Genomic DNA, 20,646 nt, shown 5'->3' with positions numbered 1-20,646 from the left:
ATAGCTTTTGCAATGTCTTCACTTAACTGAAGTTGCTCATCCTTGGTACCATAATGGTAAATCTCCTCTGCACCCACTCCAGGGACTCAACTGTCTTCTGTGTGGCACCTAGAATCCAACATAACACTCCAGCTGAGGACTATTGTCTGGTGTAACTGAACTCATTAATTTCATTTGGAGATAAAGCACAAGCAAACAAGCTTTCACTTAACAAGTGGCTCCAACTTAAAAACTGTTGCCTTTTTTTTTATTCCTGAAGTGTGCGTACCAATGGTAAGGTCAGCATTGGTTGTCCATTCCTGACTGTCTATGCAAAGATGTTCATGAGCTGCCTGATGTAGTCCACACACACACAGGAGAAAGTGAGGTCTGCAGACGCTGGAGATCAAAGCTGAAACTTTATTGCTGGAACAGCACAGCAGGTCAGGCAGCATCTAGGGAGCAGAAGATTCGACGTTTCGGGCACATGCCCTTCTTCAGGAATGAGCAGAGAGTGTTCAGCAGGAGAACACTGCTGAACACTCTCTGCTCATTCCTGAAGAAGGGCATGTGCCCGAAACGTCGAATCTTCTGTTCCCTAGATGCTGCCTGACCTGCTGTGCTGTTCCAGCAATAAAGTTTCAGCTCCACACACACACACACATGCGTTAGCAAGGTAGTTCCAGATTTTCTGACCACGGGACAGTGAAGTGATGCCAATACATTTCCAAGTCCAGATGGTGTGTGGTTTGCAGGGAAACTTTTAGGTGGTGCCCTTATAGATATTAATGGTTGTGGTGCTGTCAAAAGAGCCTTACAAGTTACTGGAATGTATTTTGTAGACAGCACACTGTGCTACCACTGTGTACTGGAAGTGAAAGAAGTCAATGTCACAGATGGGTGATGGGATGACCATCAAATAGACTGTTTTTCCTGGGTGGTGTCAACCTTATTGAATTTTCTTGTGGCTCATCAAGGCAACACATTCCTGACCTGTGCCTCATGAATGTTGGACAGGTTTTGGGCAGAATTTCTAGCCTCTCTCCGGCTCTTCTGCCTATAGTTCTTGTATGGCTGTTCCAGTTTTGGTAATCCCAAGATGTTGATAGTGTGGAATCAGTGCCACTAATGTTGTTGAACAGCAAGAGATTTTTCAATTATCTCTTGGTGGGGATAGTCAGTGTCTGGCACCTGTGTGGTGCAACTGTTTTTCAAGCCTGAAATTTGTCCAGGTCTTGCTGCAAGCAGGCACTGTCGATCTCAGTATTTAAAGAGCTGTGCATAGTACTGAACCGAGTGCTCATCAGTGAACATCCCCACTTCTGACCTTACGATGGAGGGAAGGTCATTGATGAAGCAGCTGAAGATAGTTATACCTAGGACACTACCCTGAGGAACTCCTGCAGAGATGTCTGAGAGCTGAGATGACTGACCTCCAACAACCACAACTATTTTCCTCTATGTGCCAAGTATGACTCCAAATGGTGGAGAATTTCCAACTAATTCAAATTTACCAGGGCTCCTCGAGGCCCCACTTGGTCAAATGTTACTTTGATATCGGGGCAGTGATCTTCACCTGACCACTGTGTGAACCAAAGCTGCATTCAGATCAGGAACTAAATAGCCCTGGAGACTGAGCAGGTTATTGCTGATAAAGTGCTGCTTGATAACTCAGAGATTATTATAGCCAATTCACTTATAGCCATTACTCTTTCAAATTGGACAGTCAACTAAAATAGATGAATATAAGTCAAGTGGTTACCTCACCAGCAGTAGAGACACAGCACATGGAAACATTCAAGTTTTCCATAATATCTATCTTAGAGAAAGAAAAGTTCAAGAAAAGCAAGTTAATTGGAGAATTAGAAAAAAGATTCATGTTAAATCATAACAGAATAGGAATGCCATGAGAATGGGCTAGAAAACTATGGTAAATGTTTGTTTTCAATACAATGGGGACTGATCAGCTGGTGAATGAATCACTTTTTCCCAATTACAGAACTGCTGGCATTTCATTTCCTTGAATGCTGGGTTCTATAGGTTTTATGCGGTAAAGACAAAAGTTTATACCTTTATAATTGAACAAACAATATTGTTTTATACGCAAAGGAAGAATTAACAACTTATTTACCCTTTTAAAGCACATTAAGAGAGAACGTATTTCAAATGTTAAAAAAAATTCATTCAGTGGAATCGAAATAAAAGGTACGTCCAATTGAGAAGTGACAAACCTGCGATGTACCTTTCTTTTTTTCAAACAGCTTGCAAGAAGGGAAAGAGAGAGAGGAATTCATGTAACAACATATCAAGGCAGGTTGCTCCCCAGCCCATCAGTGCTCATTCATAGAAAGATGCAGTGTTTGAAATGGCAGTGATCATTTCAGGGTTCCATTCCGTGATGTCACTCTCTATGTAAGGGTTCTTCAAAACGTTCTGATGCTTGATTGAAGATTTAGTAACTACTGAAGGTGAGATTACCCACAGTCCCATCACCACAATGCAGTTTACTTCACTGCTTCACCTACTCCCAGCCCCAGGAACAACAAAACAAAATGGTGGTGAGTCTTAACACTTCATCCGGAGCAAACATCAGCTACTCAAATAATTGTGCGTTTCCCGGGAGTTTATGCTGAGAACCACAGAAGAGTGGCCACCTGTTCCAAGTAATAAAAGACAAAAAAAAATTACTTTTGGACATTTCTGTATCTTGATGTTCACAAATCTCCAGTGTCCATACTCTGATATCAAACAAGCAAGTAACTGGCAAATTGGTTTGCACTAAATGTGTTGTACATATACAAACATGTGCCTGAGGAATGTAGATTGCCACAAGCCATAGCTATATTCTGGGGGACGGGAAATGGGGGCTCTGGGATAGGAGGGGGCAATTGCATGTTGGAGTAGACTGACATAATGAGGTGGAGCCAAGAAAATTATTCCTAATATACTTGGCTCCATAGTAGGAACAGTGTAAAAAAAAAGAAAGTTACTAATTCTTCAATGGCTTACAGTAGTCTTTTAAAGGACTACTAGTCAAGCTGCCATCAATTCAGGTAAGCTTATGAGAAATGTGTAATATGCCTGCTCAGATCAGTCTGTTTCTGAATTTGGCATATAACTCTTAAGTGGATTCATGGTCATGGCTTTTACAATGCCAAAGCTTATCAATTTTGTACAAAAGAAATGCTTCATACTGCATCCTCTCTATGCAATATGAAAATTGTAATGACTTTTGTAATTTCATGATATTGCCAGGAGAACCACATCACAGAATTCCTTCTTCATCTAATTTATCATGCAATTGCAAATTGAAAAAAAATTGTGCAAACGTTTTGCACACTGCAAAACTACCTAATTAAAAACTCATGTTAGTGAGAAACTTTAATTGTAAGTGAGGTGTATTTAAATTCATATTACAATTAGGTTTACAAATATAGCATTTGACAGTAAAATGTTCCCAATCCATTACATTTTTGAAATATTCAGTGATCCTCTTACTGCAATTTGGAACAATTTAAAATAATTAGCAAAGGAGTTCAAATGACCCAGGTGTTTCCAATAGAGTCAGTCCACTAGGGCCACCGTGGGGTCTCAATGCAAAACCTCAGGTTGTACATCCAGAGACCAAAAAATTCAGAGACCAAAAGATTTGGGCCTATATTTCATTCAGAGTTAACAATGTGCATTATGAGAATGTACACAAATGGTATGAATAAAAATAGCAATATATTCAATGAGTAATTGTCAGCTACTCTAAGTTTAAACAAATTACTCTGTGCAGAAGAGAATGTGATATAAAATGTATAATATTGGAACCACCTTCTCCTAACTGTTCAATTATAGTGGGGCCAAACTTTGCCTTGCTAAACTTGCCTTCATGACAAAGCAGCCTTAAAACAGGACAAGTGTATTTGTCATCTTAGTTATATTACCATTTTCAAAAGCTCCTGGGAAATATAGGAACAGGAGGAATTGACCTTTTAACCCCTAAAGCTGTTCTAGAAAGTAGAAAGCTGATCCTGGCAGATTTGCAACTTAATTCCATTTTCTTGTCTACACCCATATTTCTTAATGTCATTGTCTATCAATCTCAGATTTAAATTTAACAACTGACCTTGCATTGATTTATGATTGCAGGACACACGTCCAAATCTCTATCGAGCTTTATGTGATGTATTCATAATTTCACTCCTGAAAAACCTAGTTCTTTTGTTTTAGACTATGCCTCTCTCATTCAGGTCTCACAACCAGTCAAAATAATTTTTCTTGAACTGCCTTCTTTGTTCCTCTTAATACCTTGTAAACTTAAATGATATCACCCCTTTAACTTACTGAATTCCAGAAAACGGAACCACAGCTTGTGCGGTTTTTCCTTACAAAGCAACCCTTGGATTCTCGGTATAATTCTCATAAATCTACATGCCACTTCCTCCAAGATCAATATAACCGTTCTAACATGCACAGTGCTCAAGGTGTAGTGTAACCACGACCTTGTCTAGCATAAGGTTTGTGTTCTAGTCTTCCAGATTTTTAGGCCGACATTCCATTTGCCTTTTAAATTAAAGTACAAGCACCAAATCTCTTTGATTTCCTGTTGTTTGTTCAGTTACTTTTAGATCAAAGTTGAATTAACTGACATTTGACTATATTGAAATCTATTAGCTACAATTTTGCACTCACTTAATTGATGAACATCTCTGTAATTTTACACCTCCAGAATATTTTTGCATAATTCCACCTATCTTTGAATGATCAGAAAACTTGGATATGATGTGGTGACCCATGTGCTTTCGGGTAGCATCTATTTTGTTTTTGTGGCTTTCAGAACAAAGTGGGCTAGGAAGTATTCTGAAAAATGGTTAATTGGATTCCTGATAATGACATCTTTAGGCTCCAAGAAATGTCCATGTGACACTGGATTGCAATGGTGCTGAACAACAAAGCAGCGAAAGTAGAAAGCTAATTACAATGCAGTTGTATTGTCAGCCTGTGTTTTTATTGCTTTACAATTCAGAATACTGACAATTACTGCAAAGAGAAAACAAGCAAGGCTCTTAAAATAGAATAGGAACTGTATTATTGCATAGAGTATGCATTTGGATAGGACGAAAAACTGAAGACATGAATAGTGAGTGATCGAAGATTGAAAAATACTCATTATTCCCACTGAAGTGGTGGCAGACCCCAGTAGAAGATGTGAAGAGATTATCATGGCCTGAATGAAAAACATTCATATGTATCTTGTCAGTGGTCACCATTATTACAAGTATCTATCCATACAATATAGCATGCACATTACTTACTGAACTAAAAAAATTAAATTGTTCATGTAGGACATGCTGAAAAGCAGCTGGGATCAGTCTATAAACATGGCAGTTCCTTCATAGGACCCAGCAGGTTTGGAGAGGGGAGTCATATCCATTAATAAAAAATATTCACATGGATTACAGAATCAAAGTGTTGTGTTGAAGGCAAAAATAATTAAATTACATTACTGTCTGAACCATTCCAAAGCATGCCACATTCTGATTGAGATGGGCAATGGAGATTAGAGGGTTCCTTTGTTTAATCTGCTTGCTTTCTCACAGAAGGCAGTTGCAGTTTTTGTCTTGTATAGGCTGCAGCTCATTGACTCAAGAGACAAAAGGAGGCAAATGTTAGTCCAGCGCCTTAAGCAGAGAACATGCTAACTTCATCATTCAATAACAAAATCTGGATGGGAGTTCTAGCTCACTTGGAATTTGAGAGAAGAAGCTTGAAGGTTTTCTAAATTGCAAACTAAAGGAAGAAATCTACGGTAGTGCACACAGTGAAAAGGTTTGAGCTGAGAATGTCACAGTCAAGAGATTTTGAAGAGAATTTGGGAGATCACTTAGCCAGTAGCTACTGGAAGGACCACCATAATTTTTTGAATACATTAAAGAACAACTGGAACACTAAGGAGATGAGGAATAGTGAATGAACATTAAGATTCTTCTAACATACCAGAAAACGTACTTCTAAGTTTTAGTGTTAATAGTTTCTGCTTTGTCTGACTTTTCTTTGTATATAATAAGGTTTGTTTTTGTTTAAAAACATTGTGTTGTGGCATAGCTCTTTCACTTTGCAGTCTCAAAAATGATCAAAACACCACGTCCAGGACTTAGGTAGGAATACAGTTACTGACAAGTATGATTCAAAATGTTTGGTTTGGAAGTGAGAAATCCCACACTACAGGAATTAAATGGAAAAGAGTGAGATTGCACGTCACCCAAATTTGTGCAGGAAGTAAATTGTGTACTATATTTGTAAATTTAGTTTTATTTCAAATTTAATGCAAGTGTAACTATGTGAGGTGCATCTTTGTTGTGTCAACAGTTTGGTGAAAATGACCTTTTTCATTTGAAATATTCTTCACCTGGTAGTGTTTGGATTATGTTGATTTTAGTTGGTTTATTACAGTAAACACTTTAGAAAGTGAAATCTTGTCCAACACCTTTCTTTTCTGTTGTTGACATGGGGCTCCTGTCCTTTAAAAATTCAGTCTTCATGGGGATTGTAACAAAGTGGCTTTGCATTCTATCATCTAAACCATGAGGAAATACAGTCAATAGTTGAAGCCCCAACCCATAGCATTTTGACACTACCAATAGCAGAGTCTCCTGCCACTCAGCAATTTTCTAAATCAAGTTAATAATTTGCTTTCAATTCCATGAAATTCATCTTTAGCCAATGATGGTTTACTAAGGATTTCACAAAAGCCTTCTGGATTATACATATGAATCAACATTCATGGACAACTTCCTGGCCAGTACATTTGCCTTTTAAATTAATGTTCAATTACCCTATTTTTAATTATAAACTCTAGTAAAAAAGGTAAAGGTAAAGTCACTATAGTCCTACCAGACTATAGGGCTGTTCTCTCATTAGAGAGAGAGAGAGAAAGAGACACCTGATGGTGGTTTAACCTCAAGGTCACCATGCCTCATGGGAGGGGTGGAGCTAAGAAGCACAATCTTTCAAACTAACCTCAGCTGGTGTGGGAATGGAACCCACACTGTTGGAATTACTGTCATTGCAAACCAGCCATCCAGCTATCTGAGCTAAACACCCAAAAAACCCATCTCTTCAGTTTTTCAAGGAGACCATATTGCTCCAGACCACCCTTTTTTCTCTCAATAGAAAAGCTTTGGTGTTGATTTTAACATCCCATGCAAGTTTCTATTCATATTCCCTTCTTATAGATTTTGCTATCTGCCTTGTCATCCCTTGCTTCCGCCCTCTAAGTCTGAGTCAATCCAAATCCACTATCTAAATCTATCACCCAATTCCTAAACATCTGTATCCCTCTGCTCCCCACCTATTCATGCTTTTGTCCAAACACATCTTAAATGAATCTACCGTGCCTGCCTCTAATACCTCTGCTGACAGCGCATTCCAGGCACCTACCTCCCTCTGTGTAAAGTACTTTCCATGTGTATCCCCCTTAAACTTTTCACCCCTAACCTTGAATGCATGACTCTTGTTATTGAATCACTTACCCTGGGAAAAAGCTTATCTATATCCACCCTGTCTATACCTTCATGATTTTGTAAACCTCAATCAGGTCCCCCCCAATCTCCTTTTTTCTAATGAAAACTATTCTAACCTACTCAACCTCTCTTCATAGCTAGCACCTTCCATACTAGGCAACATCCTTGTAAACGTTCTCTGTACCCTCTCCAAAGCGTCCATATCCTTTTGGTAATGTGGCGACCAGAACTGTACACAGTATTCTAAATGCGGCCAAACCAAAGTCTTGTACAATTTTAACATGACCTCCCAGCTCTTAAACTCAATACCCCGTCCGATGAAGGCAAGCATACCATATGCCTTCTTGACCACTCTATCCACCTGTGCAGCCACGTTCAGGGTACAATGGACCTGAACTACGAGATATCTCTGCTCATCAACTTTTCCCAAGCCTCTTCCATTTACAGTATAGTTCGCTCGAGAATTGGACTTCCCAAAATGCATCAGCTCACATTTGCATGGATTGAACTCCACATGCCACTTCTCCGCCCAACTCTCCAGTCTATCTGTATTCTCCTGTATTCTTTGACTGTCCCCTATGCTTTCTGTTACTCCACCAATCTTCGTGTCATCTGAAAGGGATGTGAAAATTGATATGATTAGATCTATTGCTCTTTCAGAAGGATTTTAAGGGCTTGGAGATGTTGTAAGAAAACAGAATTACAAAGACAAGTGACTTCAGCTATTTGGAGACACTTGAGAAGCTGGGGTGTTTTGGTCCTTAAAACAGAGATAAGTGTTGGTGTAAGTGTTATGAGAGATTTTCTTCAGTGCATTAACATGCGTAATTAGAGACAGGAGCTTCAACAGTGATTTCCAAAAGAGGGCTGATAAATACTAGAAGAGAAAACATGTACACAGCTACATGCATGTTTGGACTTCTCCTTGAATGCTACCAGTCATTAATAGAATCTAAGCATTGGCATCTTGGATAGAATATAGTTACTGATGAGTGTAACTCAAGGGAAGGCGAGTGAGACTGATTGGATAATTCCAATAATTAACAACATAGGTATGGTAGACTGAATGACCGCTTTCTGTTCTGTATTATTCTATGAGGCTATGAGTTTTAATCAGGGAAATTTAGTTCAAAATACCATTGTTTAGAAAAAGGAGATAAACTAAAAAAAAGGCTACCTCTTCCGTTACCTAGCGTCTGAGAGTCCAAATCATCATCAATATACTCTTCCCCTTGTATGATGTGCTGCGTGTCTTCACTGTGATTGACAGGGCTGGTCATTTCCTGTTCCTTTTCATTATGCATCTGTGCATAAACATTCCGCCCAGGTATCTTCCTGTGACATAAAGGGAGAATATATCTACCATCAGGTGTGCATTATCGCCATAGCAATATTGTGTGTTTTAATAATAGAATTATAATGTAATCAAAAAACCAGCCTTATCCATTGGGTGCCCGTATTTGATGCATTGCTCATGGCATATAGGGATTATTGCCCATCCCTAACTGCCCTTGAGAAATTGCTGGTGAGCTGCCTCTAAATCTTACTATTAAAATAAATGGCTGAAAAATCCTGCAAAATGCAGCTTTGGTAGTCAGTCATACAGAGTTCAGAATTGTACTTCTTCTCCACAAGTGAATGATTGTTTCTATTATGCTTACCCATTTACCAGGCCAGTGCTGATCATCCTAGTAATGGTGCAAAGGCACTGCCATTACTGGGAAAATAAAGGCAAGTTTACCTTATTCCTGGGGGCTTCAAACCAGTAGAAAAATGTAGAATCCAAACAAATTAATATTGTTTATCTATTTGCCTTGTGTCAGAGGAGCATGTTTGCTTTAAACCAGGATGAACAGGGTAGTTCTCCAAGAAGCTTTTTTTAAATTTACCTTTGGGTTGTGGAAATCATTGGCCAAGCCACTTTATTTATGTAATCCAATTGCCTTGACAAGGTGCCATTACGTCATTTCCTTGAATTACTTACCACAGTCCTTGTGGTAATGGTGCTCCCACAAAGGCACTAGGGAGATATTTCCAAGAATTGAACCCAGTAATGATGAAACAACAAATCAGATTGGGGTGTGATTGGAGGAGAATCTTTGGAGGTGACTTTGCAGAGGACAGCACAATATTATTGCTCCTGTCCCTCAAGCTGTGGAGGTTGCAATGGAGAAATGTATTGATAAAATTAATCTTGGTGAGGTATTGCAGAACATCGGGCAGATGCTTCATGCTGTAATCAGAGTGCCCTGGTGCTGAAGGTAGAGATTGAATCCATTGCTGGGGCACTAGTCAAGTGAACTGCTCTATGCCGTATGATACTGAGCTTTTAGAGTGTTGTAACAGATGCACTCATCTAGATGAATGTTGAATATTAACTTTATACTCCTCAATTCAGGCTTGCAGATGGTGAACAAGGATTTGAGACCAGGAGCGCCTCATTGCAAAATACTGAGGCTCGGTCCTCCTCGAGCAACCACAGTGTTTATGTGGTTGAGTGATTGGTCTAGTAAGGGATGACTATTCACCACCAAATTGCTGATGGTGGGGAATTTGGTGAAGGGGGATCATTCTAAATCAAAGGGAGGTAGTTAGTCTGTGTGTTGTTGTACGTTGCATTGCACTTACATGGCACAAATACATGCTATTTGTCAGTCTAAGTCTTAACACGAAATGAGGTAGATTGACATATCTGTTTCGTTATGAGCAGTGCTGCAATTGAGGCCAAATACTAGAATCATCAATAGATAGGCCCATTCCTCATATTGCGACCAAGGGACTAGTCTGACTATTTAGTTTTCTAAATTTTGCACTCTTGCAAAGTAAGTTTTAATCAATCTTTAAAAAGCCAAGAGCAATAACCAATTTTAAATGAAGTTTTAAAATATAAAATTAATTATCTTGCTATCCATTATCCATCATAGACATTCCAAGTTCAGACATTATTGAACTCTGAAACAGACTGAAAGGCCTCCTATGTCTTATAACAGCTAATGCATAATGTGAACTGAGTATACAATAAGAGATTTCCATTTAAAAATAAATTAGCACTCAAGCACCGTGCTCTATTCCAAACTTTTCAGGTCAAAGTGTGTCACTTGCAATGCTGTAGAATTAAGTAGTGTGAGTATGCCTCTCTGGAAGTTCTAATTTCAGCAGAGACCCAGTAGAGTATAAATTAGCCCGGGTCTGTCGTTGAGCGCAGATTCAGTGCTGGCGAGCAGCAAACTGAAACACAGACACAAAACCATTCTAAAATGGAAAGAAACAAACTCCTATTTATTTGGCATCTTTCACAAACTCAGACCATCCAAAAGCATTTTCACAGTCAATGAAATACTTCTGGAGTTCAGTCACTACAATATTGCAGGAAATACAACATTCAATTTGAGTATAACAATAATAATCTGACAATATATACTTTTACTTCTACTTATTGAGGATAAGCTTTGCCCAGGAGTCTAGGGAGCACTCCCTTGCCCTTCTTCAAAGTTTTTCTCTCTTTCACATTGGGCCACAACATTTCACTCCTATATGCAGCTGAGTGGGACATTCTTACCTATCCAGATTTAGTGAGATTGTAATTTGGAATGGTTTCCATGCCAATCTTGTGTTATAACTGGGGGGTAACTGGAAGAGTTATAGTTTGCCTTCTCCTCTTCCTTACCTACAAGTTGTCTCTTAGCAGTATCATCTGAAAGTATACCACTAGGGTCCACAGTAGGCTGATCACACCTAACTTCACCTTATCATCTCCATCCTACATTGTCTCTGATTTGTCACAGTGCTTTCCCAATGTACAATCATAAATGAGCTGAAATTTCTTCCAGCTAAATATTGGGAATACTAAGCCCATTATTTATTATCCCCACGTCAAGCTCTGCTCCATAGCCATCAATTCCATTCCTTCACTGAGCAACAATCTGAAGCTGAACCAAGCTGTATGCAATCTCAGTGTTGCATTTGATGCCAGATTACTAAAAAAATCAGGTTATCATTTTCACATTGTCATCAGGACTGTTTACTTTTTGCTCCATAAAATCACCTCTGCCTTTGTTCATCTGATGCTAAAATCTTCATCCAAGCCTTTGTTAGCTCTGTACTTGACTGTTCCAGTATTGTCCAGGTCAGTCTTTGGTCTTCCACCCTATATAAATTTAAGCTCATTCAAAATTCTACAGCCTGCATCCTCAACCATCACGTCTCTGTTTACTGACCAATTTGGCTACTAGCTCAGGAATGTCTTCATTTTAAACTTCTGATATGTGATTTCAGATTCCTCCTTGGCCATCTTTGTAGTCTACTCTAATCTTACAACCCTCCTAAATGTATCCCAATTCTGGTTCTTTCTTGCACAAACCTGATTTTAATCACTCTAACACTGGCCACCTTGCATTCAGTACATCAGTCCCCAAGCTTTGAAATGTTATCTCTAAATCACTCTCTCTCTCTCTCTTTCCTACTTAAAACCTATGTTTTTTGACCAGGAGTTTTGGATATCTATCCTAAGACCCAAATTACTCAGTGTCAAATTGTGTTTGATAATGATCCTATCAAACAGCAAAGAGCCACATGGGATCTTTTACTTTCACCTGAAAGGGCAGATAGGATCTTGATTTAACATCTCATCTGAAAGATACCACCTCCAACAGGGCAGTATTCCTGCTGTGCCAGTCTGAACTGTCAACATAAGTAATGTGCTTTGGTTCTGGAAGTGAGATTCTCAACCCTCTACCCCAAACGCTAGGACACCATCACTGAGCTGAGGCTGGGCTTGTGGCTTATCTGTGACAGGGCAAGATTTTGATAAAGTAAGTGTTATTAATAGGAAGATCATGAGTCCAACAAAACTCAGACACTCAATTAACAACTCAATTGCTGAGCAGTTTGAACTTAACTTATTTAAATTCACGAGTTTGGCAGAAAGTCAAAGAGCTGTTTTATGACATCCAAAAGATTGCCAAAATGATGTACACAGAAGGGGGCTGATTTTGTAGATCAGTGGGGAACTTTCTCAGCTAAAAGAAGCAGGAAGCACAGTCTGCACAGAACCAGATGGGGAGTTAAGGTGTAAGATAAACATAGAATTGTGCTTAACTTAAGCAGAAACAGACAAAACTGGTAAACACGTTAGCAAATGAGTAAAAGATAGGGAAAAATAACATTTGAGGTAAAGAAATGATAATATAATACACTATAAAATAAGTTTAAGGACATGTATATGGATAAACACATATTCAGTCATGCAAAGAATGAACTGCACAGTGCTGGACCTAAATCTAAGGAATGAAGCCAGACAGGTGGTTGAGGTGGCAGTGGGGGAGCATTTTGGTGCTATCGACCACATCACCACACAATTTAATTTGTTACGGAAAAGAGATAGTCTACAAAAAAGGGTTTTGGATTGCAGGAAGACAGATTTTATTAAAATAAGGCAGGATGTGGCTAAAGTAGACTGGGAATGGATACCAGTGGGAAAATCCACGGTGGTCAGGGGTGAGAGCCCTTTCAAAAACTAAACGGTGAGAGTTTAGGCCTAATATTTTTCCTTGGGGTGAAATGAAGGAGCAACAAGCCCTGGGAACCCTGGATATCTAGGAATATTCAGGACTGGATTAAAAAGGAAAAGAGAGGCTTTTTAGCAGGTACAAAGGGAACAAATCAGAGGCCCTGATGGAGTATAGAAAGTGCAGGGGAAATTAAGAAAGCAATCAGGAGAGGAAAGAGGGGACATGAGAAAACACTGGTGGAAAATTAGGGAGAGTCCCAAGATATTCTATCAGCATATTAAGGGGAAGAGAATAACCAGGGAAACAGTAGGGCTATTTGTCACCAAGGGAGCATTCTGTGTGTGAAGCCAGAGAACATTAGTAGAATGTTAAATGAGTGTTTTACTTCTGCCTTCACTTGGGAGAATAAGGATGTAAGTACAGATTTTAGGGAGAGGGATTGTGAGGTTGTTGAGCAGACAGACATAGGGAATAAGGAGGTATTGGAGGTTTTAGCAGCCTTTGAAGTGGACATATAGCCAAGTCTGGATGAGTTAGATCCAGGCTGCCGTAGGAGGTGAGGCAGGAAATTATGGGAGCCTTTGCTCAAATTTTTAATTCCTCTCTGGCCACAGGGATGGGCCGCTGAACTGGAGGACAGCTAATGTTTGACCTTTCAAGAAGGGTGGTGGGGATGATCCAGGGAATTCCAGACCAGTGGCTCTTGTGTTAGTGGTACAGAAATTATTGGAGAAAACTTTGAAGTAGAGAATTAATCTCCACTTCGAGATTTGATCAGGCGTAATCAGCATAGCTTTGCCAGACAAATTTGATGGAATTTTTCAAGGTGATCAGGTGTGTAGATGAGGGTAGTCCTGTTAATGTTGTTCATAAACTACATTTCAGCAAAGCCTTTGACAAGATTACACATGGCAGGTTGATATCGAAGGTTACAGCAAATGGGATCCAGGGTAACTTGGGGAAGACGGCTCCAAAATTGGCTGAGTTGTAGGAGACAGAGGGTGGTGGCACAAGTTGTGTGACTGGAAACCTGTGCCCAGTGGTATATCACAGATATCACTGCTTGTGATATATATATAACACCATAGATATGAATGTGGGGACATTAAGTAAGTTTGCAGATCACATGAGGATCGACAGTGTGATTAATATTGAAGGCGGCGGCCTTAGAAAGATGGTTGGGGGGAGGTGATAACCAAGTGGTATTATTACTAGACTATTAATCCAGAGATCCAGATAATGTTCTGGGGAACCAGGGTCAAATTCTACCATGACAGATGGTAGAATTTGAATTCAATAAAAACCTGGGCTTAAGAGACTAATTATGACCATGAAAACATTGCCGATTGTCAGACAAACCTATTGGAAGGAAATCTGCCATCCTTACTCTGTCTAGCCTATATGTGACTCCAAACCCACAGCAATGTGGTTCACTCTCACCTGCTCTCTGGGCAATTAGGGAATGGCAATAATATTGGCATCAATAAATAGATAAAAAAGATCAGTGGTGTGTGGAATCTCTCTTTGAAAAGTATGAAGTGATGCACTTTGGAAGAAGTAACAAGACCAAGGAGTCGTCAATGAACAGTAGGGCACTAGGAAGCTCAGAGGAACAGAAGAATCTAGGGGTACTTAGCCACAGATCCCTGAAGGCAGGAGGGCAGGTTAATAAAGTGGGTAAGGCAGCATAAGACACTTGCCTTTATCAGTTATAGTAGAGATTAAAAGAGAAGGGAGGTTGGAACTGTGCAAAACTTTGATTAGAGCACTTTGGAGAACTGTGTGCAATTCTGGTCACTGCATTATAGGAAGGGTGTGATTGCACTCGACGGGGTGCAAAGGAGATTCACCCGGATGTTCCTTAGGATGGAGTATTTTAGCTATCAAGAGAGGATGGATGGCCTCAGAGCCGAAAAGGCTGAGAGGAGACCTGATGGGGAATATAAGATTATAAGAGGCATGGATGGGCTGGATAGGAAGGAGTTGTGCTCAGTAGTTGAAGGGTCAATCACAACGGATATAATTTTAAGATGAAAGGCAGGTGTTTTAGGATTTCAGGAAAAATATATTCACCTAAAGGGTGGTTAGAGTCTGGAATACACTGCCTGGGAGGGTAGTAGAGGTAGGAAACGTCATAAACTTCAAAAATGTACTTGGAAGAGTACTTGAAATGTCGTAACATTCAAGGCTATGGGCTTAACGCTGGAATGTGGAATTCATGTCAGTTAGCATAGAATCAATGGGCCAAAGGGTCTCATCTGTGCTCTATGACTCTGTGAATAGAATTAGAGTTATACGCATCTAGAGTAAGTGTTCTTATCTGGCATAACAGAAACATTGCTGCAAGTAAAAGATGTGGAAAGGACTATTTCATAAAAACAGGCCTTTTAAAATGAAGGTGTACCGTCTCTGATAAAGGTAGCATATCAATCATCATCAGGGACTTAAAATTGAAGGGAATGCAGAAATGCTACCGATCAAAATTATAAACATTAAAAACAGAACTCTTCTAATAACTGGAAAATGCTCCGAGCCCACCATCTCAAAGTGAACAAATTGACAGCAGTTTAAGATTTGCATGAGACTGCATGAAATCATGCAAATCTCAACACCCTGGAGATAAACAAAGGAAAAAAAATACTATGCTTTAAGACTGCTTTAAGCATTTACCCATATCCGTTTGTGTCGCCTTGTCATATCTTTGGAGCATCCTAGGTACAGCAGGTTGGCAGAAAGGAGAAAGGAATTACACACTGACTGACACTAAGTAGCTGGGGATAGTTTTCACTTTTGCACAGTTGATGAACGGGCAGACAATTGTGCTTGAAATAATGTTAGTTTTCAGAAGTCTGTTTGCTTAAATCTCCATTCAAATACATTAGCATATCTAAAATCCAAAAAAAAGTGAACCTAAAATCATCAATATTCCAGTGCAATTATGAGAATGTGCAACTTTTTTACATTGAAAGTAAATTCCATGATATATTTACAAATGGTAATTTGATACTGTTTTATGGTACAGCTGGCAATTAATTCAGCATAAAAATAAGTAACTTTACTTAGGTTGTCTTATCCACCACAAATGAGTAACCACATTTTAAAAGATCACGAAAAGTTTTCAGGTAAATTGTGTTGAAAGATTACCAAAATCAGTAGTCGCTTCAGATTTTAAGCACAATTGTGTCTACATTTCAAAAGAATGAATATTACGAATATGTACTACATGCATGTAAAAATAGAGAAGAATACACATCATGCCTGATCACATCATCAATTATAATTGTTACATCACTGGTGGCTATGCCTTCAGTTTCCTAGGCCAGCAAGGTCCGAAATTCTGTCCTCACCCATCTCTGTCTTGCTTTATTCCTTCAATACAACCCGCCTTTTTGACCAAACCTTTGACCTAATATCTCCTCATAGCTCTCTGTGATATCTTGCTTCATATTCCTCCTGTGAAGCATTGTGAAATGTTTCGTTATGTTAAAGCAGCTGCTACTATTGTCCTAAACAGTTTCACAATCAATAAGTGAATTTTCAAGTGTAATTTCTGTAATTATGTAGGTAGATCAGTCAAGCCCCATCAAGTCTCACACACAGCAAAACAAATGATCCACTGATCATTTTTTGATGCCATTGAATGTGTTTGGAAATTTGGCCAAGCCGGCCAGAAATGTCATTTGGATGATCCCTCTCTGCATCTCCCTGATGTCCCAATCATTATAAATACCAGTCTTAATCAATTTATTTCACATAATGTGACATAGAAATAGCTGAGTGCATCAAATACAACAAAGGCTTTGTGCTGTGCCAACATTCCAGCTGCGGTACTGAAGATCTTAATCAAACCATTAGACACACTCTGCCAGTACAGCTACGACACTGTCATTTACATTGCAAAGTAGAAAACTGCCCTGTTCATAAAGAGCAAGAGAAATCCAAACTGACAATAATGACCCTATCAATTTACTCAAGCATCTGCAAAGTGACATAGAGTCTTCAACATTGCAGCTAAGGGGCAATACCCACTCACTAAGACTTGGTTTTGGGTTCTGCCAGGCTCCATGTCTCCTTCCAGCCTTGTTTCAAACACAGACTTATTCAGATGAATTCCTGGGTTGAGGTGAACGTCACTGCTCTTGATATCATGGCAGGACCTGACCAAAAACCCTTGTCAAATTCAAGTCAAAGAGAATCAGAAAGAAAATATTACATTGTTTGCAGTCATTCATAACACAAAGGCGGACAGTTGTGTTTGTTGTAGGTCAATCATCTGAAGCTCAGGGCACCACTCCAGGAAGTCCTCAGGACAGAAGCCTTCCTCCTATCTTAAGCCACATGCAACAACTTGGGCTTGGGCAAGTAATATACATGTAAAACAAGGGCAAGGCAATAACTATCTCCAAAAACAGAAAATCTAAACATCACCCATGACATTCAATCGTATTACTATTGCTAAATCTCCATCATTAAGATCCTGGGTCACATTGACCAGAAACGTAATTGGACTAGTTGAATAAATATCATATGTACAACAGCAAGACAGAGCAGAAATACTGTGCGTATGAGGATAGGTCAAAGTGGTATGACAAATAACTCATCTCCAGATTCCCTACATATGTTCCCCACCTACAAGGACACATGTCACGTGTGTAATCAATACTTGGTTACTTGTCTGGATGAGTGTAGTTTCAGATACTCAAGGTCAACAGTGTTTGCTGCTTGATTGGCAACCATCCCACACTCTACACATTCAGTTGCTCCAATGCCAAGACAATATAGTAACTGCATGTACCACTTACAACATGCACTGAATCAACTCATGAAGAATCCTTCAACAACACTACCCAAACCTCTACCTAAAGGAACAAGAGCAGCAAATGTATGGTAAACTCCCCAAGCAAATTCTGTCCAAGTCATACGCAAACCTAATGCAGATGCCTCCTTCATTGTATTTGAATCCAAATCCTGGACCTCCCTTCAAATCAGTGGTGTATTACATGGGTTGCAGCAATTCAAGTAGGTGGCTGACTATCATCTTTTCAAAGGAGACTGGGGATGGATAACAAAGCTCTGCTGGTGGTGCTAATATCCCATAAATTACTAAAACTGAAACAATCTGGACTCTATCTGTAACTGATAATACAAATCAATGAACATGTCATTGCCGAGGTAAAACACTGCCATTTTGTCTGTGCAAATCATTAGTATTTGGTGTTAATACTTTTATATATAGTTCACCTCATCCAGAATATCCTTTTTCATCTGTTTGCTCCACTGCATTTAGACAGCTATTACCCAAGTGACACTTAATCTCCATTAGACATAGCTACTGCTCAATATAGGAAGCCTGGATGCACTTGGGGAATTACAAGCACTTATGGCTCACACTCAGCTTTAATGTGGAAAATTCCAAATGGACTTTTCATAAATCAGGGCTACACCCTAATAAGTGGTTTAATTGTTGCTTAAATCACTGCATGGCGATACATTATAGTTGTGTTCAATAAAACGATGTGTCTATCCTTATAATCCCAAAGGTAAAGTTAATGTCAAAATAAACTGTACTCAAAAAGCAGCAAGCGACAAAGTAATTTCACTCCAGTGATGAATACACTTTGTTCCCTCCAGTGGCTTTAAGTATTTATCCAAGAATAGTTTGTTGAGTTGTTTCAGAGACTACATGACGTTTCTTCTTAATAAATGTAGTTCAAATATTGTATGAAAAATTTCATTACCAGCAAAAATTTGGCAAGTCTCTGACTTAACATTTTCCTCATCAAGTTCCAATAGAACTTAGACTTAGAAATTAACATGGGGTATGAGATTAGTGCTACACTAACCTCACACATCCATTCAAATGGTTAATGGGATGAAACAATTTTGATTACCAGCCTCATTATTGTAAAGTAGGCATGCAGCTAGTTCAACCAGTAATGCGTACTGACTGTATTCTTGATTGGGGATGGCATCAAAGGGAGGCTATGGAGCAGTTACACCACTTAAACTACAGCAGTTCATGTGACTTACCACTGCCTTCTCAAGGGGATTAGGGATAGGCAATAAATCCAGTAAGGCCCATAATGAGTGTGGTAAATCAAAAGGGAGATGCCCAATGACTGCAGGACAGCCTTTGTAAGGTAAATAGCATCTGCCATTTATGGATGCAGCATTGGAGACCTTTGTTAAAGAGGTAAGCAGGTGGAAGAAGGTACTGGCTCTTCAAAGGGGCAAAAGAACCTCCTGACAATTTCTGTGCTATCAACGGGAGATAGCAGTAGACATTGATGTGAGGCAGTGGGTACAATGTTATTTAATAGCCTCAATTAAGAGCCCTTCCTCTGCTCAGACCTACACCACATCTCACGATCTTTCCCTCCCTTATTTGCTTTACTCAACTCCATACAGCTCCTTCCTCTCATCCTGCTACACTTGCTCCCTTCACTATCTCATTTGCTCATCTTCCAGGATTGTCCATATAGTAGCTACATCCTACAATCCTGACATGCACAATTTCATGATGTCTCAAAAACTATCCCAATTAAATTCTCTTCTTTCTTGCAAGAGAAGTCAGCAGGCAACATACATCAGGAGTAGGTTAATGGAGGAGGCTAAGATCCTTATTCACCAGAAAATCAAGTATTCAGCATTGTGGGAGCAGTCAGCTCATGAGAGGACAATGCTATCTGGAATATCCCACAGATTTCTTCACATCTAACCTTTTCTCCCTCTGTAAATCATCCTCGGCATTTTATCATCAGTATCCACTTATCCTTTCGCTGCTTCTCTTGATATTAAAAGTTAATCTATGTCTATCTTTTGCACTTAGATACACAAAACAAATAGAAGGCACTAACATCTGAGGGGTCAGATGTTGACCCATTCAAAATGAAGAGAATCGACATTTCTCCCATAAGCTCTTCCTGATGAAGGGCTTATGCCCGAAACATCGTTCTCCTGCTCCTGAGATGCTGCCTGACCTGCTGTGCTTTTCCAGCACCACACTCTCGACTCTGACTCTGCACCATCTGCAGTCCTCACTTTTGCCTATCAAAATCAACACATTTGGACAAAGTTAAAATTGCATTCATAAAATTTTGAAAGTTTTCTACAGAGATCATGACACAGTAATCCACTGAGCATGAGCTAGGAAATAGGGCACAGGAGCACATCTGCTGGAGGAAAACCTCATACACCACGCCTGCAGTTCATTGTAGATCTTCAGAGCCTGGTTTCCAGGAGAAAGTTTATCAATATACAACAAGGCATCTAAGTGAATTAGGAGGTCTGTCAGCACACTGGGCACACTGAAACAAAACATGGCGGAGTTCAGTTCCAATTCCTGTTAGATCCTTGTGCTTGGCAATGAGATGTTGAAGGCAACCAGGGAGTGAGTGATCAGCTCCATGAACACTGTAGTAGGACAGCCCAATGACAAAGTCTCTGAAGACAGTTCTGACATTGTCCACCAACTAATACTGCTGTTACACAATTTCATTCAGATGCTATATTGACCCTGGATTGCCGCACTTACTGAGACTTAAGAAACAGAAATACACCTGATGGTGCCACAAGCTTGTTCCACTATTCAATAAGGCCATTGGTGAACTTTACATCAGTTCCTCTTTCCCTCCCAATCTCAATAT

General features: G+C 39.5%; 1 protein-coding gene across 4 annotated transcripts in view; it reads right to left on the bottom strand.

The window, feature by feature from the left end:
* Positions 1–777: 777 nt before the first annotated feature.
* The window catches only part of sorcs2 (sortilin-related VPS10 domain containing receptor 2), a 627,727-nt gene continuing 607,858 nt past the window's right edge, over positions 778–20,646 (bottom strand). Inside the window, exons 26-28 of one of the 4 annotated variants that reach the window (XM_087978909.1) lie at positions 8,680–8,825; positions 7,983–8,102; positions 778–2,633 (exon numbers count right to left, since the gene is read on the bottom strand). In XM_087978909.1, the coding sequence (XP_087835035.1) occupies positions 2,569–2,633; positions 7,983–8,102; positions 8,680–8,825 (331 nt within the window). In that variant the 3' untranslated portion in view covers positions 778–2,568. Of the gene's footprint in view, positions 2,634–7,982; positions 8,103–8,667; positions 8,826–20,646 lie in introns of all 4 variants that reach the window. The other 3 variants (XM_043698404.2, XM_043698394.2, XM_043698411.2) reach the window with 3 other exon arrangements.

The sequence above is a fragment of the Chiloscyllium plagiosum genome, unplaced genomic scaffold (genome assembly GCF_037043375.1).
Source record: "Chiloscyllium plagiosum isolate Xiang-an unplaced genomic scaffold, Cpla_swu_hap1 HiC_scaffold_1, whole genome shotgun sequence".
In the NCBI taxonomy this organism is placed as follows: domain Eukaryota; kingdom Metazoa; phylum Chordata; class Chondrichthyes; order Orectolobiformes; family Hemiscylliidae; genus Chiloscyllium; species Chiloscyllium plagiosum.
The sequence above is the reverse complement of the archived record's forward strand: the minus strand, read 5'-3'. Positions and strand labels throughout refer to the sequence as shown.